Source organism: Dromaius novaehollandiae, chromosome W (genome assembly GCF_036370855.1).
Source record: "Dromaius novaehollandiae isolate bDroNov1 chromosome W, bDroNov1.hap1, whole genome shotgun sequence".
In the NCBI taxonomy this organism is placed as follows: Eukaryota; Metazoa; Chordata; class Aves; order Casuariiformes; family Dromaiidae; genus Dromaius; species Dromaius novaehollandiae.
The window spans coordinates 57,510,547-57,538,260 of NC_088130.1; the positions used below are offsets into that span (position 1 = coordinate 57,510,547).

At 34.0% G+C, this 27,714-nt stretch overlaps 1 protein-coding gene across 1 annotated transcript in view; it reads right to left on the minus strand.

Moving 5' to 3' along the window:
* LOC112982188 (sperm flagellar protein 2) overlaps positions 1 to 27,714 on the minus strand; it is a 57,557-nt gene that overhangs the window by 9,679 nt on the left and 20,164 nt on the right. Inside the window, 18 exon segments of the mRNA XM_064499987.1 lie at positions 634 to 863; positions 2,092 to 2,230; positions 4,137 to 4,259; positions 6,618 to 6,789; positions 7,632 to 7,818; positions 8,655 to 8,815; positions 11,109 to 11,246; positions 12,274 to 12,412; positions 12,519 to 12,646; positions 14,184 to 14,323; positions 17,784 to 17,941; positions 18,777 to 18,885; positions 20,036 to 20,292; positions 21,155 to 21,258; positions 22,095 to 22,168; positions 23,625 to 23,703; positions 23,859 to 23,989; positions 24,499 to 24,718. Coding sequence (XP_064356057.1) covers positions 634 to 863; positions 2,092 to 2,230; positions 4,137 to 4,259; positions 6,618 to 6,789; positions 7,632 to 7,818; positions 8,655 to 8,815; positions 11,109 to 11,246; positions 12,274 to 12,412; positions 12,519 to 12,646; positions 14,184 to 14,323; positions 17,784 to 17,941; positions 18,777 to 18,885; positions 20,036 to 20,292; positions 21,155 to 21,258; positions 22,095 to 22,168; positions 23,625 to 23,703; positions 23,859 to 23,989; positions 24,499 to 24,718 — 2,689 coding nt within the window.

Below are 27,714 nucleotides of genomic sequence, written 5' to 3' on the forward strand. Positions count from 1 at the left end.
AATGTTCCTATAATTGGAGTGTAGGTGCACAATAAACTTAAATACAAAAGTAAAAATACATATCTGAGTGAATAGTTCCAAGTTATTCAAAATAACTGGTACAGGCTGACTTGAAGAATTCAACTGATGCCAAAGGCTTAAGGTTACAGCCAAAAATTTACTTGGGCCCAGTATAGTACTTTCATAAAAATACTAATTTCCTAAAAATGTATTTTAAAATAATTCAGCTTCAGTCTTCACTGAGCTCTGAATTGATAAATGAGTTAAAGACTTGCATTTGAATTGATCTGTGCCTCAGCTATCTCGGGAACTTTTAAAGTAAGCATGATATGTACAGCTCTTAAAAACATATAACATACAGAGATACTTGTTAAGAGAATACTAAGTACATGGTCTTGAGGATACAAAAACACATAGCAAAGACACTAAAAGCTTTCTGGTGTTCTGGTATTTCATATTTCACATACAATATTCTGCATTGTGACTTTGCTTTTATACATAGCATAATCTTTAATTGTAGCATGATCTTTATCAGTATAGGCAACTGATGTTTTATAGCTCCTGGCAGTTATCTTAAATTTTAATTAGGCATCTAACAGTCTTGAAGGTGTGAAAAAGAAAATTTCTTCTTACCTTTAGGTGCCACCTGTAGAAATTGTTTATGAAGTGTAGTAAGTTGTGAAATAGTTAGAGTACCATTTTCAGATGTCTCTACAGGTGGAAGATGTGCTGGAGGAACAGAATCAGGAATTACTTTTATATCACTATTGATGAAGAAGTCTGTCTCTTCTAAAACCATTTCATATTGGATTTTGCTAGAACTTTCAATATGGTGCCGTGCAACCTCAATCAGCTTTTCAACACTGAAAACGTAAATACAGAAAACAATGAATACTTTTTCATATGCAATGGTAATAACTTATGGTGAAATTTTAATGTGTTTACACTCTGGTAGCTTCCCCAGGGTAAGAATTACAAACCCTCTGTGTGAATTCCGTACTCAGACAAATCATTTGCAAATGCAACCCTCCTATGGCAGCAAGAATTGTTGTGACTATTGTAAGGATTTCAAATAAAGACAGCTCTGAGACACAGAAAAGACCTGACAGAAAAATATGAAAGGATGAGATTTTCTTAATGCCATCAATTTTATGGAGTTGAACATACATGTTCAGGCTGTAATCCTCCTTTAGCCTATCTCAATGCCCTGTCCTCTGCTCTGTCCTCAAAACCTAGATCTACAGAGCACTCTCTGCAGTGGCATTCCTAAGAGGCATATGAATTCCTGTTACAAGTGGAATATGTATGACTTAAACAGGGAAAGAAGTCAACTATCTGAACTGTTAAATTAGTAAAATATCCCTCAGCACATTTGACCTAGACCAACTAACATTGTCCCAAACAATTCACAGATATTGCTCAAAAGTTAGCATATCCCAGAGATCATTTCCAAAAGGCAGTTTGCATGTGACCTCTTTCTTTTGAGGAGTAAAATACTGTAATGGTATGGACATAGGCCATTCCATGCCAGGTAGTCTAAGCGTCAAATAGCAGCCCCAAGCATATTTTATTTACTAGGATAGAAAAATGGCCAAGAAAAGGATTTATTATTTAATGATCCTTAAAATATTTTTGATAAATGTTATACACAGTGGTAAGAACAGTAGGTGGAGAGCTCCAGCATGTGTGAAGCATGAAGCATAGAGAAGAAAAGAACCCCACAACTCCAAAGTGACCAAAGCCAGTGAACTGATATACAGATTTTTAGTAAACAGAATGCCTGATTGCCTACCAGTGCTCATAAATCTGCCAAATCTCTAGTCTAGAAAAACAGTAGGACTGATAATTACCTCTACTACTGCCAGCAGAACCTTCTAATCATACAAGAAATCAGGTATTACTATCTTGGTATTACCAAGATATCTTAAGGTAAAACTAAATTACAGCTCATGAAATAAAATTACTATTTTCTATGTACTTTTTCCAAATTCTTTGCTTCTATATATAACTAGATAGCAAGCAATACTACTGCTAGCATAGTCTTTCATTTTAAAAGATAAAAGTTCCTGTTTAAAATTGGATATACATTACCTAGACATTTCTGCCAGGAATCTGGCTCCAAGCCACTTTTCCATATCTTTGTACATTTCTTCTACTTTCTTTGTTAGCTCTTCAACAAATGCTAAAGCTTTCTTTTTTATAAGCTGTAGTCGAGATTTTGCGGCTCCCTCTGTTTAAACAATAATTTCATAATAGTTAATGTTTATAAAATTTGAGGAAGATTCTGACTCTTAAGGACCTAAAGTTTAACACATTAGCTTGTATTTAGACAGAATACTCTTGAACTACTTTTTTTTCAGAATCACTCCTACTTCACCATGTATTTTACAAAAGTGAGTCTTCTATAAATGGAATCCACGAGGTAACAAATATCTTAATAAAACTCATACAGAGTTGCAGGAGATGTTTAAGTAGACAGTGACATAGAATTTAATCATCACTATACAGCAAACAGACATAGAAACTTAATGATGTAAGTGTGAGTATCCTGTTATGGATAAATTTTAAGGAAAACACTTCTAAAAGACTTGAAGTTAATAGTACAGTAAAGGTTAGAAGGAACTGAAAGTATCTCAGAGGATGCTTTCTGCCTATCTAGTCACTTTTCTTTAGCACTGTTTAAGGAAATGCTGCCTTATTTGTGGCTTCTCTGCATTTTCTCTGAGTAGTTGCTCTCAGCATGCCACCAGGATAAATAAATGAAAATTTTTGTCTCCTTGAATTTTCAGAAGCAGGTACTGCATATTCCAGTGATAAAGCTGCTCTCTCAATAGGAGCAGCATGAAAAGCAAAGCACTCTGATGCAACTGAGAAGTGGAATGTGAAATCAGCATTAAAAACTTAGCAACTGTCTACACCTAGGGATGGTTTGCAGGTCTTAAAATGTGTATCTGTATAACTATACATATATCCAGTTACCACAGCTGCAAGTGAAACTCTGATCTTTAAATAAACAAGTTTTGTGCCTGTGTCATTAGGAAATATAGCTCAACACGTTTAGTGTTCCTTACATGCTTATCTTGCTTTTTTGTTAAATATAAATGAAGATGAAACAACCTTAAGAAAACAGAACATATCACTGAAATTGATATGCACAATCATTGAAATTTGTCTTCATGCTATTATGATCCTTTAAGTTACTGCTATTCCTTTCCTCATTATCTCAAATTTTTACAATATTTATTCTTAAACTGCTTTGGGATTAAACCTTGTTGAAAGTGGTAAGTGTACAAGCATTTGGTATGAATTGGGCCTAAAGAAGCCCTATGAATTTGTGTTTTCTTCATTAACTGCTATTTGTCCTTTACTCTTCATAATAACTACTAGCCAAAAAATAGCCCTATCAAGGAACTCCTTACGTGCTGATGCTTAGCCAACTGCTGCTAAACAGAGTGATTAACAGCTAAGTTCTATCTTCCCTTTAGTGAGAATGAGATCTTTTTCTGCTACTCAAAACCTGCTTTCAGATAACTGGGAGATTGCTATTATTCTGCTTTTTAGACCTCTGTTTTTTGCTGCAGTTGACCATTGGATTTGAAGTTATTGGGAAAGACAAAGAGATAGAAAGATTAAACAGTACATAGTTTTTGGAAGGGTCTGTCTGCAAAGGGGTTTGGAAGAATAAACCTAAAACCTGTGTCTTGTTACTTGAATCCTGTGCAGACTAAGGAAGAGGGAACCAGGGAGAAGAGTATCACTGAAATATCTAATTACCATCAAATTCTTCCCCAGATCAAAACAATTCATCAAGTAGCAGAGAGTGGCTAAGTATTCATGTCAAACTTACTTCCTCATGATGAATAATTTTTTTATTCATGGAAAAGCATAAGAAATGAAACGAAAAGAAGAATGAAAAACACATCTTCAATTTAGAATATATTTACCACAAAATCACTGATGACTACTTCTTAAAAAATTTCCTCTTTTCTCCAGACAGTCCTCTTTTCTCTCGTCTCCTTTTTCTTACTTATCCATCCATTTTCCCAAAAAGAGTTTGGGGACAGTTTTGACTACTGCAATGTCTAGACTAGGAATAGTGATCACCCCCAACTGTAAATAAGCAAATGATAACATACCTTCATGTTCAAGGGCACTAAAATATTCCTGCTTTATTTTAAGTCTCAATTCTTGTTTCTTTAATTCTTCTGCTGTTAGAGGAGGAGCACTCACTTCAACCACTGGTACAGGAGGAGGTGCTCCTGCAAAAAAATAGACCCCTTAAAAAGTCTTTGGACTTTGGACATAAGTGTGTGTATCTGTACATATACACTCACAATATAGTGCATATTTTGCAATGAAAAATGGCATTTTCTACCTTACTTGATATCACAGTTCATGAGAATACAAATGTGGTTATTCAGGTATATTGTGTCAACATAACATACTTAGATTTCTCTAAGGCATTTGATTTACATCTGCATGACATGCTAAGATTAACATGACACAAAACTTCTCCAGCATATACAAATGTAGTAAAATCAGTTAAATAACAACCTAAAATGTATTTCTCAATGGAAAATCATGACTGAATAGGCATGCCTCTGTTGTGATTCTGGAGGGTCAAAATGACCTCTTTGACCTTAAATTCTACCAATTTATGACAACCTGCACATAAGTAAACCTCTTTTGAATGATAAATATTCTTTTTGGAGCAAATTCAAGTGCAGCAAATTGTTAAAAATACTATGTTATTACATATTGTTGGTTACCATCAAAGCAGGACAATACTGCAATTGAAAAGAAAACTGTAAAATGTCAGGGAGGAAAAAAAGATGTATGTTATTTCATGCCTTTTTAAACCACTCTATTAGCTGCTTTTGTAGGGCTGAACTACAGCTTGTTTTAACTTACTCTGCTATGAACAGATATTGTAAAGGTATTTTACCATTTTGTTTTTGAATGTAGCATGAAAATACTTCTGCAGTCACAACACTATTACTCAAAAATATTGATCTTTGTAACTGCCTTGTTCTAGCAGAAGAGTAGATAGAGGTAGATGTTATGAAAAAATAACAATGGCATTTGGATGATACATCAGGTCAACATTAAGCAAATGGTCAAATCTAGAAGTGATAAAATTACATGTGCTAAATTGCATCTCTCAGTTACTAGCCTATAGCTGTACCTAAGGGAATTCTGTTGCAGGAGTACTACAGTAACACCTTTTTTGGCATGAAATCAAAACAAGCATCAGCTAATGCTTTGTCTTGTATCATGAGGAATGCACAGCTCAAGTTAAGCTGCAGTTCTGTCACTTTATAGCTTTGCGATTTCAGGTTAGGTCACCTAGTACTAAATCTAAAACGAGATTTAGTCCCAAGAAGCAATCCATGTAATAGTTTATAGCTGCTGATTTTTCCTCACAAAGCTTATTTAGGAATCTGAGAATCTGCTACTCTCTTGGCTGGACTGAGCAGCTAAGCACACACCTAAGGCTGCCTCAGGTTCGTAGATTAGGTGTCCATGTGGCTAAGTCCTTTCAGGGCTATATTTTGTTCAGTGTGCTACGAGCACAACCAAACCCGAGGGATAGCACAGAGTACAGTGCAAATAAAATTGCTGCCAAAGAAGAGTCATCTGCTTTATACATAACTCTGCAGTTACAGCTTTCTCATGGGAAATGGGATACTTAGATTTTAGGCCACCATCAAACATCAAGGGTTCAAGACCCTGTCTCACTTTGCAGGAGAATGCTTTTACAAAAGATATAAAGTGGGGCTACTGTCCTCACCTACTGAGGCTATGCCATTTTGCAGAAAGAAATGGAAGTTACTTAAACCACTATCTGCTCAAGGAAATATTTATGAAAAAAATGTATAAACAGCATCACAAGCTAGGACTCCTCCCAGCAGACTGCTTGAATTACTGGGTAGAGATAGGTTCCTTTTGGGTCTTTTTTCCTTTGGCCAATAAATTTTGTATTCCTACCTTTACAGTGAAAAAGTAATAGGGTAGGACAGATTCTTGCTAGGCCTTTGTGAAAGATCCACTTCAATGGGAGTTGTTCTTTGTTAGGTCTATATATGCTGTTAGATTTTATGTTCTTTATTCACACCATGTTATATAGTTAGGTTATATATAAAAATGATGGACCTTGATAGATCCCTGCTCCTATAACAACTGATAAATTCATTTAGAAATATACAGGAATACTGGCTGTTTTATCCATATCCACAATTTTATTTTAATGCTTCAAATATTTTGACTTATGGCTGGAAATCATGGTTAGAAAGTAGGTAAAATTTAATAGAAGCTGATTTAATTTGATGAACTAGTTCTAAATTTTCAATTCCAAAACAGCACATGGAGAAAAATTAATATTTAGTTTCTCAGTTCTACTCAGAATATTTATTTCTAAATAATAACACTTATGATTTAATACACCCAGCTGTCATTCAACGGCCTCTGCCTTCCCTTATCACCACCCTTTTCACAATTAAATATCGCATTTGACATTTCAGAAACAGATTTAGATATTTTGCATTACTTTTCTCTGTGTTACCAAAATATTTACATTTCAGTAGTTTCAGTCTCTAAAAACGCTGCATTTCAAATACCTTTCTTTTTAGTAGCTGATTTGGGAGAAAACTTTTTGATATCTCTGGCATCTTTTCCAGTAGTTTTGCCAGCCATTGTCTGAGAAGATATTAGATGTTCTCTTTCTTTCAGTTCTAGTTGCTGACGTTCTTTTTCTTCCTCGGTTTCTTTAGATTGTATTTCAGCTGTTACCTTGACATCATATTTGCACACTTAGTCAAGCACATAGTATCAATACTATACAACTACTGTTTTACTGTTTTAAATAGCTTGTACCTCCTGCAAATACTTGCTCATACATACATACATACATAAAACAAAGGAGATATTTTAACTAAAATTGATTACATTCTGATTATTTAGCAAAAATAAAATTCTACAGCAAAAAGACAAGATAGAGGAAGATGGTTGTTTTAATTCTCATAACATATTATCTAAGTACTCTAGGAAAATGAGAAAAGTATGAATCTACAGTATGCAAAGCAAGACTACAACTACACTGTAAGGGTGCAGACATTCATTTGATTTAAAATGATCAAAAGAGAAGAAAAGGCTTACCTAGAAACCAGCTATTTGAAAAGCCCACCTAATATACTTTTAGCTATATATATAAAGGACTGTTTTAGCTATATATATAAAGGAATGTAGCCATAGCATTTAAAGTTTGAAAAGGTTTGAGCAAAAGTTGTTTCAGAGGACAAAGTCTGTTCTTCTTCTCATGCTTCTATTGAGGGATAAGGAGAGAGTTTATCATGGAAGAAGCAGGTTTGTAGAGCAAAGATCTAGAATATTTCTCTCAGTAATGGAATCAAGGGGTCAATAATAAACAGAGACATTCTAAGGATTTGTTAGTACAGAGATTCTATCGTTTTCCTCATAAAAACGGAAACATATTCAATGAAAATACCAGTGGTGGATTAACAGGCATGAAATTGAGATACACAGTGAACAGGCTGTGTGCTTAGGCTGCGTACAGAATGAGAGGCCTTGACTGTCCAATCCACAAATCTTTGAGTAAATAAAACATTTCTTACCATATTTGCTACTGCTGTCACTGCTGTTTGCCATGTATCAGTAATTAGTTTTTCATCTTTCCCAAAAGTGGCCACTACATTTTCAGAAGAATTCTCATCCTTAGCACACTTCAGCGGAGTTCCCTTGCTTTTTGCCTTGACAGTACTTATATCTGGTGAAGGCGGTTTACGAGAAACTAGGGGAATCCTTAAAAATAAAATACAAGGCTTAGTTCATGATACCTTTTGTAAAGTGATAATTTACAACTACATTGTAGAATACTTTAATAGAATAAGAACACTATTTCCAAAATTAGGCATAGCAGCAGGAAAAGGAAGAACTTTCTTTACGGCCAGATGTTGTAAAATGTGCAGATGACCAGAAAATTGGCTAGTGTAACTACAGAAGATAAGGAATAATAATAGATGTTATCCTTCTATTATTAACTAGGTCAAATGAGTGAGAGATCTGCTGATATATTCCACATGGGATAGAAGCACAACTCTGTTACTCAGATGGTTTCTAAATGAATTCTAAGTATTAACAAATGCATCTGGAGGTGACATCATTTTTAATACTGTGAAATTATTTGATAGTGTTCCTTATCTTGAATATTGCATTCAGTTCTGTGCATCTTTCTAGGCTGCTTTGATTTATATCTGCCAGCCCATAAACCATTTAATTATCTTTGTCTGTGCCAATTTTAAACCTGTTAATAATCCATAATAATGTTTAACTTACTTATGTGAGGATTGTTCTGGAAACTGTTGGCAAAGCAGGGCAAAGTAGGAAACATTTCTCTAGCAGATTTCTTTCTAAGCTTTTTAAATGTTTGATAATTCAGACGTGTATTAGTGGACATGCTGTAGGTAGATCAGTCAAAAATCAGGGATAAATTAAATCTATAAGATGATTTAAGATTCATCATTTGACTGTAATGACTAGTTAAAAATTCTTATTTACCTGTCCTTTGAAATATACCCACAAATCTATCAATGCATTATATTTATTGATATTTTTATGATTTAATAATGCATTTGTACCTTCTTGATTTGACTTGATCATCTTTCTGCTCTAAATCAATAATATCTAACAATGGAATTCTAGTAAAATCTTGACTGCCATCTGTTGGGATTTTTCCTTCCATTGCCCTATAATAGTCATGAAGAAGTCTCTTTGTATCCTGGAAACGATCCACTTCAACCTCAAGAAGAAAAGACAGACAGAATGATATTAAGAACAGGACAGAACAATACATTTTCTGTTGTATTTTTAAATATATGACATCAAATACAACTCCAAATCATAAGACCCTTTGAAGGAGAATAACAAATATATTTGTTTGAGTATTTATACTGTATTTAATGCATACTTCAACTTGTATTAATAATGTCTTTCAAATTTGCATTCTCAATTTTCACGCAGGTATTTCTAAGGGTTAGTAAAAATCTTGGTTGTAAAAACAGGAAAATTCCTTACAATAAATACTATTTGATACATTCAATTTAAGCACATCATATTTTGATGTGTATGTATTTCTAGCACATTTCTAGCATAGTATACGAGCAAGTCTACCACTATGTCCAAATTATAGCAATCTTTTTGTTCAAAATAATTAAAAATCTTTTGTAATCCAAACTAAAAAGTGTTAAATGATGGAGAAAAAAATTTAAAAAGCAATACAGTTTCTCTAGACTGAAGAATTCAACAGATGTCACACACCTAAAGTTGTGTGACTCTTCTTAGGAGAAATCAAGTAAGATTCAAAAAACATTTAACACCTGTCATGTTTTGATTTATTGATATAGCAGGGTGTTAGTTTCTAACTGACAAAACAGTACTTAATATTCATGGGAAAATGCACAAAACCACATTCACAAAACAAAGGATAAAACTGTGTGGTGCAAAACAGCACTTATCCATAAGTTACAGAGAAAACTTTTAGTATGACAGTGTACACAAAGAAAGGTGGAAAGAAATCTGATATACTCTTGCTAAGGTTAAGACCTTGTTAAACGGAATTTACACAAATCTGTGTTTTTATACAGTAACAGAGGCACCTGGGGAATACATGTAACTTTCCACAGAAAAACCCACAGAAGGAGAGCTTAAGACCAGAGAAGCAGCTATTTTTTGGCTGTTTCTCAAACAAAGGCATAACATAAAGTTGTAGTAATATTTTTAGTTTTGTATTTTTTAGCATTAATAATTCATTTGTTTGGGGGAACATATACTAAAGTAAATTAAAAAAAACTGCTTGCTTTACATTCTTTTAATTTTTTTTTAGGAAAAAATATACACATTACATATGGTTAATACACGTGCGTAATTTTAATTGGCTATTCTCTTTATCCACAAAAGACAGGTAAAACTAGATTCATAATGAACAATTTAAGCTCAGCAATATTACTTTAATTTTGCTCCTTTATGCATATAAGAGATAGTTTTTAAATACATAATCATATTACGATCTTATTACAGACCATAATTAAAGGATGAATGTTGCTCAGTTAGTCAGCAGTTATTTCATATTTAGACCTCTTTGTTTAGTCAGTGACCTTAGTCTTTATTTAGGGCATTATATAGACTCTTTGAAAATAGAATTATAATTTCCTCACTACAGCAACTGAATACTTCACAAATACTGCTTAAATTCTTACAACACTCATGTGAGATTAGAGAGTGGTTCCCCCATTTAGTAAGCGTATAAAATAACACAGAGAATGAAGGCCAGGGAGGCCAATTTAAGCTACTTAGGCCAGATTTTTCAGGCAAGTTAGCATAACATGGCATTTCACATGTTTAAAGCACAGTTTTCGTTATCTTCTTTAGAGTTGCCAAACCCTTAACAGAAATGTCACTCAGTGTACAAAAAAGCTTTTCTATTTCGTTTTAAAGCCCTGACCCTGATCCCAGCCGAAACACCTAGAAAGGCAATCACAGGAAAATCTTTCTTTAGTTCACAAACTGAAGTCACCCACGGACGGGCTGAATGAAAGGAAAGGCTGAATGTGGGGAAGGTGAGGGCCAACTAAGTGAAGACAGATTTCTAAAAGCTTTCAAGTTAATATCCGAAAGCTGTGCCAAATTTTAAGAAATTTTCTCAAGAACCACAACTCATCACTTTCTGCAAAACCATTCCTTGCAGATTTTCAGATCAGTCTGTAAGTAAAATTTCAAGCTACATTAGTGAAGTTGTAAGTGTTAAATAATTTCTTGTTATGGGAAATACAGGACAACCTTAATAGCAAGTGGGCCTGCAACAGCAGCAAATTACATAATTTGACCAAATTAAGAGCAGATGTCAATATGATCACAGGGTGTTAAATAGATCTGACATTTTTGTTACAAAACTGAGCGATTCATTGGATGGATAAACTGCCAAAAGTAGCACTATATGTTACAAACTGAAAGTTTGAGGGTTTTGGACAATAACGGTGGTATTTTTCTTAACCCTCCTTCCATTGCAGACTTAGTAGCAGAGCTCCACACCATACCTGCATAAGAGAAAAAAAATGGTTCATTGCAATCCCCTTATGATCTGGTAACCAGCCATCATTCATGATATCAGTACGTTCCTGGTCAGCTTCTTCCCTTTTGTTATGACAGATATCCCAGAGACGATTTCTCAGGTCCTAAATTACAAAATCATATGTAAGAAATAACTATGAGAGAAAAGTATCTTTTTCATATTTTTTATTTTAAATTATATTTGTGCTTGTGGCTAAAGAACCTTCCCATTTAGGGTTTTTTCCTTATAATATATAAATATATAATATATAAAGGTCAAAGCCTGGTCAAAGAGTTACATACTTTGTGCTTACAGAGAGCTTACAGAAAGCAGCTTTACAAATGTGCCAGACAGAAGAATCCAAATGTACGAGATGAATGGGTAGGAAGAAGACCATACTAGACTGCCTTGCTTTCCCCCAGCAGAGAGACTTATCTAAGCTGGACAAGGAAGTAAGAATAAGAACAGCTACACTCCCAACACTACCAAAAACTTTCCACCTGAATGGTTTGCTAACTGATGCAATTACAAGAAGAATACTCTATGGGGACTTGCAATATGATAAATTCTGAGGAAATTGTCAGTGTTCAAGTATTCTTCCGACTCGCATAGCTCCATTCCATATTTCTTTAATGTGGATGATTCTTTATAGCTAAAGGCTTTTCAACTAGTGACTAATCTAATAGCAACATTATGTGGCTCACTGACAGCACTGGGGACCTATTAAGCATACAATATGTATGCAAACCCTCTGTTCCCCATCACCATCTCTGCATGGAAATGGCATGGCAGACCTGTATGTCTCAAGACAGGAAGACAGGAGTGCTGTTATATGCAGGGCCAAGCTAGGCTAAGGTAAGTTCTGAAAACCATAAAATGTAAAGACAAAGAAGGCAGAGAAATATTTACTCTATGATGTGCTAAAATACCACAGTACAATCTAAAAACAGAAGCAAAACATAATAAAGATATGGCCCAAACCCAAAGGCATAATTGTGAATTATCCCTTTATGTACAAGGGGAACTGAAATAGTTTTAGGGGAGTGGTAAAAAATAAAAAATTAAAATAACAACATAATTCTTATTACACCAATCTGGTATACAGTGAGATAATACTTTAGGGTGTATTATAACTTTTGCCACTTATTTACAGTAACTCTTTGATGCAGTTCTGCTTTTGTTTCCTCATCTTCCCACAGGTCATCAGCAATTGAATTAAAATCTGATTGCCACTGAGATACAAACTCCTGTTTAAGATCTGGACGCTTCAGATAATCCTGGAAATTTTTTCTGTGAATTGTGATAAAAATAATTTTAGTGCCAAAAGACATATAGAATGTCAGAGGAAAAATAGAAAATATGAATATTAAGGTAATAAGCTGCTATTTCTACTTACCTAGTATCTGCTAAGTAATAAATCCCAGAGTGCTGTTCATCCCTTAGGCATCTAAGTATAGTTTTGATTGTATTTACATATGCATTTTCTACCATTTCCCAGTAAGGTACTAAAAAATCTGGTATCTCCTGTGAATTATTTTTAGAAACACCAAAATTAATTGATACATTTCTTGGTAACCCATTTTGCTGTATCATTAGCAAATATAAGAAATATTATTTCAGGAAATCATGTTACTTATCGACTTCTTTCTCTATGTATTTTTTCTGCCATACTTACAACTGCTTATGTATACTGTACCAACATATAATGCATTTCTTTAGAAGAAAATGGCAGTATTCACAATGAATGGGAAGTCCCAGTGGAATTCTGCTGACATCTGTGTTTTTTAATACACTCATAAATGAAATGAAGAAGGATGAGTAGTTAGGTAACGAAGTTTGGTGGTACAAAATTGTTCAAGATGGTAAAAATAAAAACTGACTGTTGAGTGTTGCAAAAGTGACTGATTGAATGTCATGAAATGCAAAATAAAGCCCACGGCCAGAGGGAACCCAACATATTGAGTTATGAGCTTCGGCTACTCAGAAGGAGATGTAGAGAATATGCAAACTAACTACAGTCATAGAGGCAAAATTGGTAAATGTTAGGAATGGAATTACAGAACAAAATACAAAACATCATTGTGCTCTCTTCAAATCCACTCTCAAACACTGCATGCAGTCCCAGCTTCCCATCTCAAAAAATTTACAGTAGAACTAGAACAGACAGACAGAAGGCAACAGTCACGATCCAATGTATTTAACTGATGATTCCACATGAAGAGAGTTTGCCAGATTATGACTGGACTGGAAAAGCAACACTGAGAGGGCATGAAGAAGGTGGATGTGATAGATGTATGTAACACCATAAGTACCTTCAGAGAGTGAATATAGAATTATTATCCATTGTATCTCACAATATGAAAACTAGGGTCATCCAATGACCCTATCAGACAACAGATTTAAAGCACAGAAAGAAATAATTTTTCAGAAAAGGTGTAATTATACAGGTCATAGAGTGGAGACCAAAATGTAAATTACTTCAAAAAAGCAACTAGATAAAATCATTGAAGTCTATTGAGAGCTATTAAACACAAAGATGCAGATATAAAATAATCTCAAGAAACCCCTAAACTTCAGATTGCTGGAAGCTAGAGAGGTGTCCTGGGGAAAGCATATTAGAGTATCCTAGGAGAAAAATCAATGCATACTTACCCTGTTCTTACATTCTTTCCCCAAGTATCCACAACTGGCCATTGTCAGAGACAGGAAACTGGGTAAATGGGTTTATGTCCTAGTAAATCTAGGTTTATATTTCATAATATTAAAAAGTCTTATTATTTTGGCATCCACATACTATTCTTCACCATCGTGGTGAGAAATTTACCCAAAACCAAACTCCAACATTTTAAACAGTGTTTGCTTCTCTGTCATATAACATTCTAATAGCAGCTGCTATTAGTATTTTTAGATATTTGTGATACAGTATTAGTGTCTCTTTCAACTTTTATATATCGGAAATACTGAAGAAAATATTTTGTAACGACACAAAAAGTTTAGGTAAAATATTTATAAAATATTGAGAAAAATATATACTCTAATATCTAATCGTGAATGAATGTACCTTGGGAAGTGGTTCATCTACATACACCCACTCATCTGATCCTGGTTTAATTAGTGGTGGTCTCACAGGAATAGGAGGAGGTAGATCTTCAGATGTAGCTTGTGAAGGCTTTTTTCCTGGTGATTTTTCTTCAGCAGAGCCTTGTATTTGAATGTATAATTAGTACCTTCAAATGTATTTTAAGTGTAAATAAACAGGAATAGACATCTATGCTACTCTGACAAGCTCAAATGTATTGTTCATCAGAAAATACACTGATCAAATCAGTGATGCCATAGTTATAAAATTGCTTTTCAATTAAGCTTATATTTTGCAGATTGTTACTTTTCTAAAGCCATCTTGTTACTTTTCTAAAGCCATCGCTATGACAGAATCAGGAGGATAATGAATTGTTATGTATAAATATGAAGCACATTATCTACCAGGTAAATCAAGGTCAATGGTATTGTTATAATTCTGAGATTCATTACAACTACCATGACTCAAGGACTCCCTGCTTAATTAGAGAACAGATACACGTACAGTTTCCATGCACCAACGCTTAGAAGAGAGTGCATCAAAGAAATCAAATACTGGAGAATAAACAACCAGATAAATAGACCAAAATCTGGCCTAAAATGGAAAACAAACCTTACTCTAAGGAAAAGCTGAGAAGTATGAAAGAGGGGAAAAAAGGAAAAAGCTAGGCAAAAAGAAAAAGAGAGAAAATATCATTTGATAGAGAAGCAAGCAAAAAACTAACCCTGGTAGGCTGAAAGAAAAGCTGAAGAATCCATAAGAAAACTGTCAGCAAAGAGACATTAAGATGAACCCTTCCCTGAAGCATCTAAGCTGGGTCAGATGAAATAAGTCTACCTTTCACCCCTAAATGTAAAAGACATGGGGGTCAAATTGCTTCTGTGAACATGTCCAGGCTGCATGCATCTGTCTCTGCTCAAAAGAATTCCACTTTAAGCCCTATGAGAACAATTATGTGCAACCTGCATCCATACTATTTTGAGAGGAGAATCTGTCCTAAACTCAGTAAAAGAGGAACCTGAAGTATAACGAAATGATACTGAATGTAGTTAGCAGCTCCACAGCATGATTCAGCCTTAGGATCTGAACAGACCTCTGGAAAGATATTAATGTCTCTTCAGTGACTATAAAAGGACCCTACAGCAACTAGACTTCCAGGTTAAACGTGAAGTTAATTGCTTACAATCGTGCATGAATTCTAGCCAATTTTGGTGTGAGTTTAAAAATATTCGGACAAGATAAATGGGCTTGCATCAAACCACAGTTGTAAGTCTTATCCTTTTTGTTGAAAGTTTAATATTTAAAGTAAAGCTATGTTTTGGTTTACTTGCTTTTAACTGTGACAGATCTGCATTTGAAAAACACTGTCTTGCTGAGTGCTTCAATGCAACAACTGCATATCTTAGTCCTGATGTAGGGTGATAAAAAGAACATAAACTATCAGCCAAATAAAATATTCCAAGGATACTTCTGCTAAGTATTTTGAGAACTAATCTCTGAATTTCCCTTTGTCATATGACTCCCAGAATCTTGTTGATGTCTGACATCAATATATACTCTCATACCTCTATTTTGCTCATATTAACCTAATAGTGAAGGACAGCAGGGAATCTATCAACACAAACATGAAATTAGGCACTATTAACTAACCAGAGAGATCATTTTTCCACAGGAAGCAGAAGTCCTTACAGTACTTCTACAGCAGAGCTGAATTCTAACCAGAAAATGTGGACTTCATTTGCATCAATAGGAATTTTACCACTGACTCCAGTGGGGCCATGAATTATATCAAACACATGAAAAGAACTATTCCAATCAGGTAGTTCTGCAAAAACACTCCATCCAATTATTTGCCAGGTGTGATATTTCAAAGAGATTTTGATAAAATGGCAGCCTTTTGCAATAATAGTGGTCTCAGTTTTTACAGTTAAGAGTACACATCCAACTAATTAATACTGACTATGGTTTTTTGGTGGCCAATACATAAAGAGTTTCTTTGAACAATCGCCAACACAAAACCTGGTGATTCAAATGTTTACTTAACATGGTTTACTTGATGCATCTTTTCCATAGGATACTTAATCTTTCTTTCCTTTTTTATTTTTAGATGATTCTGCCCTTTTCTAAATGAACTCATTAGAGTTCATTAAGAGGAAAAGGGTCCTTAAGAAGAAAAATGCAATATTGACACAGCAAAAGAGATGTCAATAACACTGAGTTATCCATGTTTTTAAGCTGCTGGTGATAAATTAGTATATGTTGATATAGTAATATCAACAGGTAGTTAGTCTTTCCTATACTGTCACTATGCTATCCCATGTGGTAATGATGTTAGCTGTAAAATTTAAACCAGAAGAAAAGGACTGGACTTAATAATCATTTACTTCAGAGATTATAAATATGTCCAATTGACTCTTTCTTTTAAATATTTTAAAACCTCTTCTCAAAATCTTTGATATGTGAAACTGGTCCATATCCTTTGAAAAGGTAAAAATGGTAATACAAAAATTTAGAGTTCCAGAGCAGTTATCCAGCAGGAAATAGGCTCTCATTTTTCTCAAGGTCATCATTTTATATTTTGCCTACTGCAATTATTATTTCTAATGCTTAATTGCAAAACATGAAGAAAAGTGTTTCCACTATGACTGACAAACCTATGAGTATTTCAGATTTTGTGGGAATAGTCTTCTTTCCTCGGGGAGTGATTCCATTTCTTTGTTTTTATTTTCTACAATTGCCACAATTTTAGCTTGGGGTAAAGGTTTAGAAAATTGCTTTTTCTTTTCAGATTCTATTTTTTCTAGTTCTTTTTCTTCAAAATAATTTCAACAAATCACACAGAATTTAGTAAAGTTAATACATGACTCGCACTATAGCTTCTGAACCAACAGTGGAAATAAATTGTACAGTATCTGTAAAAACAACAAACATTTACTATGTATTTTTTTCATATAATTAATTTGAATGAATCCATAAAATTAATGTGCCCATTTATATTTGAGAAACTGGAGAAATGTGCTCTTTAACATCAAATTGTAGCAGTTTGAAAAAGGAGTCACACCATTACATTTCTCCAACTTCACAACTCTCCACTGAATTTCAAAGAATTTGGGTCCAGTTTATATGGCTTATACATAATTAACTACATGTATAAAAGTGAAATGAAACCAGACTATATTAATTTTACATATTAATATATAAAAGCCATTATTTTTAATTGATCCAAATCAAAACCTTACCATTTATAGCATTAAAATAATTTTTCATTGTCAAAACGATAAAAGTACACTTATCAGAGGAAACGTATTTGCCTTTGCAAAGCTATTCTGATCTTTGCCAAGAAAATATTCAAATAAAATTACATGACAATATTTTGCATGTGGAAAATAATTTTGTTCATATACATAAACATCTGCAGCATGAATGAAAACTATCACTTAGTCACAAATCTGCAAAATCTCTCAGGGCCAGTGAAAATGGCCAGTGTTATCATGCAGTTTTATATATTAATTATTAGTGTTAATTATAAACAACAAAGAATTTTCTTACTGAAGTGTAAAAAGTAGGAACTGAAAAACTTACTTCTATTCTGTCTTTTGGCAATTTCTTCCATAAGGATTTCCTTTACTGTTTTACACAGAAGACTTTCTTTGGTTTCTGCATTGACTTTCACTAGAATATTTTGATGGATTGAAAACCATTTCTCTAATTTTGGCCACGTGTCTAGAAAGCCTGAAATTCTACAAAAATGATATCAATGTATAACTTTAAAATCTAACTACTGAAATATCTGCAGGAAAATAAAACATTTTGCCTAACCAATAAAAAAAGTAAGAAAAAAACATCTAATCTAATACTAAAACAAATTCAGTCAAATAGTATTCCATGCACATCAACCTTTTCGTATTTAACATAGGAAAATTTCCAAAATTCTATTTTTAGAAGTATAGACTTCTAAGTCTATACTAGTGTATCTTAGTTTTTCTTGTCACAAGTTAAACCTATACTTTCTTGTATCACAACTAAAACAATAATAATAAATAATATGGTAGTCTTAAATAACATGATAGTCTAAAATAATCAACAATCTTGATTACTTAGAAACAAATGTTGTTCCTTGATTTTGCTCTTTATGTAAATTCAAATAGCTAATGATTCAAAAAAACACAAAACTTTTTTTATAAATATAATAGTGGAAGATATCCATTTTAGGAAATCTGTAACTCAGGCCAAGGGCATTTCACACAAAGGGCAATCACCTTACACATGACATCTCTCTCATATACACACACATACACACACACATATATATGTGTATGTAGTTCATTCAATACATTTTTGAATAAGAAAATCTTCTTATATCTTGGAAAAGGAAAAACGTATAAAGTTCTATCTTGTAGGATTGTTTATATTGTGTCAAGAATGAAAATACCTCTTTAAGTTCCATGTCAGAGAAACTCTTAAGTACAATCTTAACAGTATGTCAGTATTACTATGGCTCACATGTGAGGTTCAGATTAATTATACAGCTAAACATCTGACTGAAGCAACCTTATTGTACCTCATATAACATACCTATGTACCATCTGGTCCCTGACTAAGCCAATCTTCTCTTCTCGGATTTCAGCATCTGAAGTTTGATTGCTGTCCTCCTGTTCAATTTGAGATGACTTCGATTTATCTGCTGTGCGAAACAGCATATATGAGCATATGTGGAAAAAAGGAACTATGTAGTCTAATTATAGGCCTTAGATAAAATAATTATTAAAAGAAACATTTCAGCATTCCTTCATCTTACATTTTTTCACCTAAAACTTGGATGCCAAACTTCCTACAAAAAGAAAAGTCAGAGAAAATCACTGAAGTACAAAACAGAGCTGGAAAGAACCTGAAGACATCGTCTTGCCTCATCCCCTGTTTGAATGTAGATCTATAGCACTAACATTCCTGATGGATGCTTTGCAATCTTAGAGTTTTCCAGAGGTAGGGATGAGACATTCACCTGAGTAGACTATTTCAGGGTTATCTACTCTTACAATTAGAAGGGGTTTTCCCAGTCTAATCTGAATTTTCCATAAAGAAACTCAAGCTCTTTACTCCTTTCCCCATCAACAATGGACAGGTATTCCATTGCATCTGAAGATCAGGTAACTTGTCTCTCTGAGTCTTCTCTAGATTAGAAAAAAAAAAACTTTAATTGGTTAGAATTAGCCCAATTTCATATATTTCTGATATCTTTTTTGTTCTTTTGACTCCTCTATCACCACATTACATCTTATGAAATATATTCTCTTTTGCGATTATATCATGTATTATCACATTTTCAAAGTGTTCTGGCAACACAAGCTCTTTAAATTAACAAGAATTTCAAGCTTATTATATATATATAAAATACATATATAAAAATACATATAATACATGTAATACATATTATATATTATATTCATATAAAATAAATTATAATAATATAATAGGATATATATAAAAATACATATATAAAATACATATAATACATGTAATACATATATATTATATTCATATAAAATAAATTATAATAATATAATAATACGATAATATATAAAATAATAAATAATATATTATATGTCATATTATATATTTACAGATAAATATAATATGATATATCATATTATTATATACTTTATATTATATACTTTATATTTTTAATGAAAATATGCAACTCACTATTATGTTGCAAAGTACTCACAATAAACCTCAGGAGATTTAGTCATTTCAATATTGTAACAATGTTAATTTTCCCCTTTTACCAGAATCTGCTTGTCACTTAACTTATTTAAAGGTAGCCAGAAACTTACATTTCAAGTTAGCCATGCGTTTCAGTACTGTGGTATTTGATATATCCAATAATATACAAAAATCAAATGCAGGGGAGGGGACAGATGGCTTGTTAGGGTCTCTGGGATCTGTAACCAATAAGAGCTTTCCAGAGTTTTCATCTTTTGCATCTGCTTTGTCTGGATCAATCCCTGAAAAGGCTTTTTGGAGTAGCTTTGCCTGATTTATTGTCATTGGAAATCCATCCACAATCCAGCCCTTCTCTGGTGGTGTTTGGCTAAATGTAAATGAAGAGCCAGAATTATACAGTGAAATCACAGCATAATAATAATAAGACATAAAGAAAAACTTGCCCTAGCAGTTTTTCATTCTGAATTCAGTATATTAAATATCTTGACAAATAACGAACATGAAGACCATTAAAACTAAAACTGCAAAGCAATAGATTTCAAATGAGAAGATAACATGAAACACAAGTAAAAATGAAGAAAACAGAAAAATTTTTGCTGTCTTGATGAAGTTTTCAAAACCAATTTCTATATAAACTATGATCAGACATGAATTTCACTATTTTCCTCTGCTAACTTTTGCACTGAAGTAAAATCTGCTTCAAAACTTTAAAGTGCTAATGGGAGTAGTAAAACTTCAGTGATACTCATTTGGGAACTTACAGTACTAATTGCACATCAGGACATTTGAAGCAGTTTTCTGTCATGCAAGAATAGACAGAAACAAATAATCTAACTGCCAAAGTACAGATGCTTGGATTATGTATCTCAAACAAGATTTAAAAGAAAAATATTAGCACATGATGAATAGCTTTCTACTAATGAATGTACAGCAAAATTAGCTATATTATAACATTACTATAACATTAGTTATATTTAATGATTATGTGCTAGCCATGTGTACTTTTGTATTTATCATAAGTGTTGTACAATTATGTCTGTATAATTTAGGGCTAGATCCTACCGCTTTAAAATTAGCATTAACTAACTTCGCTGATTAGCTCACTTTCCCAGTAGAATATGCCAGTGTTCCAATAAAATACTCAATAAAGAGAAATAGCTGGATCTGGATCTACAAACTGGATAATTACATTCTAAATAACTGAGAAACAAAGCTACACAATTTCATACTTAATGGCTTCCAACAGGATGTCAATTAGCAATTCATCGGGAATACTTTTTCCTTTCTTCAACAATTTCTGTGATGCAGCGCCAAGCTGGGCACGTACAGATAGCTGTGGAAGAGTGCAGTTAAAAGAACACGAAAGACATGCTCAGATTGTTCACAGCACTCACTGTTAAAAATACATGATTCTATTTCATATTCATTTATTTATTTATATTTAATGTTTATTGCATTACCTATTAAGGAGCAATAGTTTCAGCTGATATATAAAGAAGGCCTAATTTAATTGAAGCCTCCAACTGAACATCATTGCATCAACAGAAATGGTAGACAGTAGTGAGGTTGAGAAACAAAGGGTATGAAGGCCAAGAAATAAAAATTATGTCTCCTGGTTCTAAGCTTATTCTGATTTTCACTGCTGTATCGCAACTGACTTTTTGCTTTCTGCTAGCTTAAGAAAAGATTCAAACTGAGTCTTCTATGGCAGCAATTAACTTGATTGGTGTTACCAGAATCCTGCTGTTTCCTAGGTTATGAAGTATTTTTCAGTTAAGATCAATAAAGTCCGAGATCACTTGTAGAATTAAGTACTTTTGAATGCAAAGAAAAGAAACCTTGTCATGGGAATGAATGAGCAGTTCAGCACCAGCAGGATCACAAATACATTTGTTAACTCAGAAATCACATAGAAAGTAGTAGATCTTACATAAATGTGAGACTGAATGAGATATTTACATAAAACTCTAACGATATGTACAGCTCTAACCAACATAAACAATAGCTTTTCATAATGAAGTCTGTCTCCATATTTCATACACAAAATGCTTGCAGTAAGGTCAATAGGTAAAATCAGAATGATAAAATGGTATCCCTGTTCTGTAGCTTAGTGAGAAGATTTTAACTAGTGCATATTTATATAGTGGAAGTTAAAATCAGATTACGTACCTTTGATTGGTCATCCTGACTATTGTCTGATATAATTCCTTGACCAGATAGATCCTTTTTGACAGGACCATTACCTAAAATAGGTACATAATAATGTTTGACATTTTTATTACTATAATACTAATTAGTATAGGTACATAATAGAAGTACATGCCTTATTATTGTTCTCTGAACAAATCAGAATGGAAAGGTATATGCATTAGAATCATAGGATCATTGACTATTTCAGGTTGGAAGGGACCTCCATAGGTTTGTAGTCCAACTGCCTGTTCAGAGCAGCACAAGCTAAAAGGTCAGACCAGGCTGCACTGTTTACCCAGTGTGATTCTGAAAACCTCCAGGGATGGAGAATGCGCAGCCTCTCTGGACAACCTGTTCTCATGGGGAAAAAGCTTCTCCTCATATCCAGTCAGAACCTCTCTTTTTTGGGTTTATGCCTGTCACCATTCTTTCACCTGGCATGCACCATCATGAAGAGCCTGGCTTTGTCTTCTTGACAACCTTCTTGTAGTTACTTGACATACTGGAACATATCCAGCGAAGGATGATTAACGGCTTGGAGCATCTGGTGTATGAGGAGAGGCTGAGAGCGCCGGAATTTTTTAGCCTGGAAGAGAAGGCTCAGGGGCAATCTTATCATTGTGTATGAACACCTGAGAGGAAGGAGTAAAGAAGGCGGAGCTAGACTCTTCTCACTGGTGCTCAGTGAAAGGTCAAGAGGCAACAGGTAATACAGTAAATTCTATTTAAACATAAAACTTTTTTACTCTAAGGATCATTGCACATTGGAACAGGTTGCCCAGGGAGGTTGTGGAGTCTGCATCCTTGGAAATATTCAAAACCCGATGACAATATTCTGAGCAACCTCCTCTAGCAGACCCTGCTTTGTACAAAGGGTATCGGACTGGATGATCTCCAGAGGTGCTTTCCAACCTCAATGACTCTGTGACTCTGCGACTCTGCGTTTATTTGTCTGAGCCCAATGCCAGCTCCTTTGTTGATAAGAGCTGTTGTACAGAAGCAAGGGCCTGCCACTCCTTCCTTTGTGAGCTGCTTTTAAGCTGAAGCTCTCTTCTTGGGCCCTGCCTGTGTTACACCATAACTGTATAGCAGTCATGTCTGCACCCTGTCTAGTACCTTTTTAATCCTGACCCTGATCCAGACCTGCTGACTTGACTTCCTGATTTGACCTCAGACTTGCTTCATCAGCAGACTTGTTGGGTGATCCCTGGACTGAGGCTCACTCTGATCACTGTCTCCAGACTAGATCCTGACCCTAACATGTTGACTCACCATCATCACTCTTAGCTGATAAGGTGACTGCCCCATCTGTATTTCTATCACCCTTGTCTCCCAGCCCACCTTCCTCTGTGGAACAGCCTGCCCTTGCTACTCTCAGACACTAGGAACGTGTAGAAACAAGAAATTCATAATGGAAACTACTGTAAAAACTCTGACATCATGGATACTATCTCAAAAGTACAAGGGGAACTGCCATTTAAGTCCAGTTAGAAAATAATATGTATTTACCTTTGGTTCCATTGACAGATATTGTTTGGAGTCTCTTTAAAACCTTCTGTGATGATTTTGATGAGAAGTTCCTCTGGACCTTGTATAAATTAAGAAAAGAAAAGGATTAGAAAGGAAACTACACATTACAGGGGAAAAAAAAAGCACAAACAAACTGTCAATACAAGCTGAGCCTTGAAGTCTTCTAATTTAAAACTTTACTCAAAGAATAAGAAATGGAAACAATATTCTTACCTCATTTTGTTCCCCAGAACACTCTGCTTCCTGGGGAATAAAGTTGTTTTCACTTTTCATTTCATTTTTAAGAAAAGCTTGGATGGCTTCCTGAACCAGAATATCAACAGATAATACCTGAATATTGCAAACTAATACACAAAATATAAAATTAGAGAACTGTATAGTTTAAGCAGAGCAAACATATAGTGACACTGTTATTGCAACTAAATTCATGATGGGAAGACAACATTATTACATGCAAAGCAATGCAAAGTTCCTTTTTCTTCTCTGTAACCATTGCACATCCATAATCATACAGCTACCTTGCTATTCTATTCTACAACAAACATCCTCAGAGAAATCTGGCAGAAGCATTTCTTAAATTTTCAGGAAAATTTAACGGAAGAAGAATGGCATTAAAAAATGGAAGAAGAAATAAAGCAAGGCAGCACAATGAATTAATGCTATATTCACATTCAGGTACTTTCATTTTGTTTTGGAAAATAATGAATAATGTCTTGCAACCAAACTCTGCAAAACACTGATGCATCTGAGGTTCCAGGATTAGTAATGCAGTAATTTGCATTGTAAACTAGGTTTTAAAAGCAAGTAAACGTTAATCTTTTTGAAGAATTTTAGGGAAAAAAAAACTCTCTACCTTTTTCAAGAAACTTTACACAGGTAGTTTTTCCACTAAGAAGTTTTCCCAAAATACATCCCTTGATAGGAAATGGAGGAAATACAGGTGGTGGAGGTTTGGGTTTTGGAGGATAGAAAATCTCCATCAGTCTACGAAGCACGTGACCCAGTATATTATTATTAAGAGGAAGTTTGTTTTCACTGTTCTCTTCAGGTGGGCACCATTCCCCTGTCATACTCTGTATAAATGACAAATTACCAATTTGTCAGTATGCCTTGTCTTTCATCTTTTAGATATATTTAATTATATATAAACATATATGCAACAACCAAATTTGATTAATACTAAATAATAAAGTATTTTTATACTAGAGCCCTGTTAAATGCTATAGTATATTACATTCATTAAACATTTGTTAATACTCACTAATACCTACTTGAAGGAGACAAAAATTCTTATACCCATTTTTATAGATTGGTAAAACCATTTTTTTAATTCCATAAACATGAAAAGTCATCTCACCAATACCACAGAACAAACCAGTAGCAGATTTTTTGAACAGAAGCCCACTATCCCAACATTCAGTATTCTAAGAACTGGAAAATATTAATTCCCAGTATCACATATAAATTTCTGAAAGTTTTGTGCACAAAGATTTCAAATAACTATATCTGCTCAATATGCATCTAATAAACAAAGAATACATAATTACAAGAAGTTTCAAGGGAGAGAAATACTGACTGGAAACCTCATGTACACCTACACAAATTGGTCAGTGGTATGAGTTACCAGAATATAACCTAATGAGGTTTTGCTAGTAAAGCTACTCCTACTGACAATTGCATTAGGTGAAAGATGAGAATAGAAAGATGTAGTCAGAATAATGAAACAGAAAATTGTGTTTTTGCCACTGTAATCTACATGTTACCGATATTGTATCTCATAATAGTGGTGAAGTACTGATAAAGTATATGTGCAGTTGATTCGGCAAGAAGCTAAAAGAGGACATTTTTGTAAGTCAGAATAACACTAGTTTTGTTTTATTCATTATTTGATGGCAGGCTAGTAAACAGCTGTTTGGAAGATATGTGGGCTAGTAATATCCCCAGTTAGGCTCTGGCTTATCACTCCATTTGGAGGTGCACAAAAAAGGGATGAGAGCCAAAGGTCAAATGTTTCAGCCAAGGAAACTCCAACTAGATTTGAGGGAAAAAAACGTGGACAACAAGGGTGCTTAAGCATAAGAACAGGTTGCCTTGAGAGGCTGTGGAATCTCCATCCTTGGAGATATTCAAAAGCGACTAGACAAGGCTCTGAGCAACTTGATTTAACTCCAAAGTTGGCTCTGCTTTGAGCAAAGACATTGAACAAAGAGGCTGAATTAAATGACCTCCCTTTCCCTTTCAATAAATTAGATATTTCAATTAATTTCAATAAATCAGATATTTCATTGCCATCATCATCAGCATCCAATCCCTTTCTAAGTACTACTGAAAGACAGTATTTTAAATTCATGTTCCAGGTAGAATAGACAATTTTTTTCTGACCTGATTATTATAAAAGATATATTGCCATAGCATACATTCCATTAACAGAATGTGATCAGTCTTTACTCTGAATATATGTGCGTTAGACAGAGTAACACCATGTAACTTATGATCACTATAAATGAAAATGTTACCTATCTTTAATCAATATAAACATTAAAAAATCTGTTTGAGTTGCACAATATCCCCTCTCTAATATATCTCAGAGAAGTACTTCTTAATATGTAACGGCAAAGATGCATTTAAAAAAAATCAAATCTTTGTCCTGTCTGAACCTCCTTCCTTAAACATACGAGAAGAGATGGACCAGCTGTTTTGAATTTTATTAGAAAGGCAGGAAAAGTGAATTACAAATGGAATGGGTTCTCTATTCCAAGTACTCACCTTTCAAATTTCTGGCCTTTTATATCGGAAGTTTGCTAGACTGTATCTCTCTTGACTTACCTCATCTGTCAGAAACAAGTTTTCAGATATCCAGGCCAGAGTTATACATCTCCTGGTTAACACTCTGAACCGCAACTGGAAATTACTTGCTATTTTGTGCACTGCCTACTGCTATGTTTGCTTTGGGTGATTTCATTAATTTATTAAGTGACTAGGCACAACTGACGATGTGGCAGTTTCCAGAAATTTCCAAGTTCAGTCTAATGTGGAATGTGCAATAGACTGATAGCACTTTATTTTGTTCTTGTGTTTTATTAGATATGTTTCCTTTAGTCAGTATTCATCATGTAAGCTTAGTGTTCTTGAGAGATGCCAAATTGCCTGTTCTGAACTTTATTTTCCGGTGTTAAGAACACCGGCATGAACTTTACCAGAATGCCCAGCCAGTACACTTTATCTAGAAGCAACACTTTAAAAGTATTAACTGTTCCTTTAGCTTTTCAGGTGACATAGGTGTAAATTGGTGTCAACAGTTTTGCACATCATATTATTTCAGCTTTTGATGAATCCTGATTAAGAAAGGGATAAAACTAACAACATCTGGAAAAACATTAGTTATGTGACTGTGCATTTGAAACAGACTGGTAATGGAAGAAAGGCTTTAAAGGTATCACAAGTTAAATGTTTGCCACCTTTAGTGCCCTTTTACATCTGGAGAAGACTACGCGGACTTTATATTATAAACAACAACATTACTGGAAAACTTGATTTTTTCATTAGTGCTCCTCAGTGACTGTTTCCTCTCTGCCTGTCTTGCATATTTGCTTTTGTTCACCTGGCGAGTGATCTTGAAGTTTATCAATCACATGAGTTGATATGGTCTGAATAAGGATCTTGTAAATAACTTTAATCAGAAAAACAAATGTTAAGACTGAAACCAAAGTCAATTGAGCTGTCAGACATTCACCACAGAAACTCCTAACAAAAGTTCATACTCACTGCAAAAGAAAATGTACCAATTGGTTCAGAATGTGGGTAAAAGCACATATATTGTGGTCATCATTTCCCAAACAAGTCAAAGACAGACAGGTTATTTGCAATGATTTTGCCATAGTATATTTAAACAGATTATCCAAAAGACTGAAAACATAGTGGGCATTTTTTCAAAGAAAAGCATCAGTAAAGCTGTAATTTGGAAAATATAGAATATTTTTAACTGTAACAAGGCAACATTCATCCTCCAATTTTCACTTGTAAAATTACATATCATAAAGTAAAGTTGCAGAGAACTATTAAGGCACCC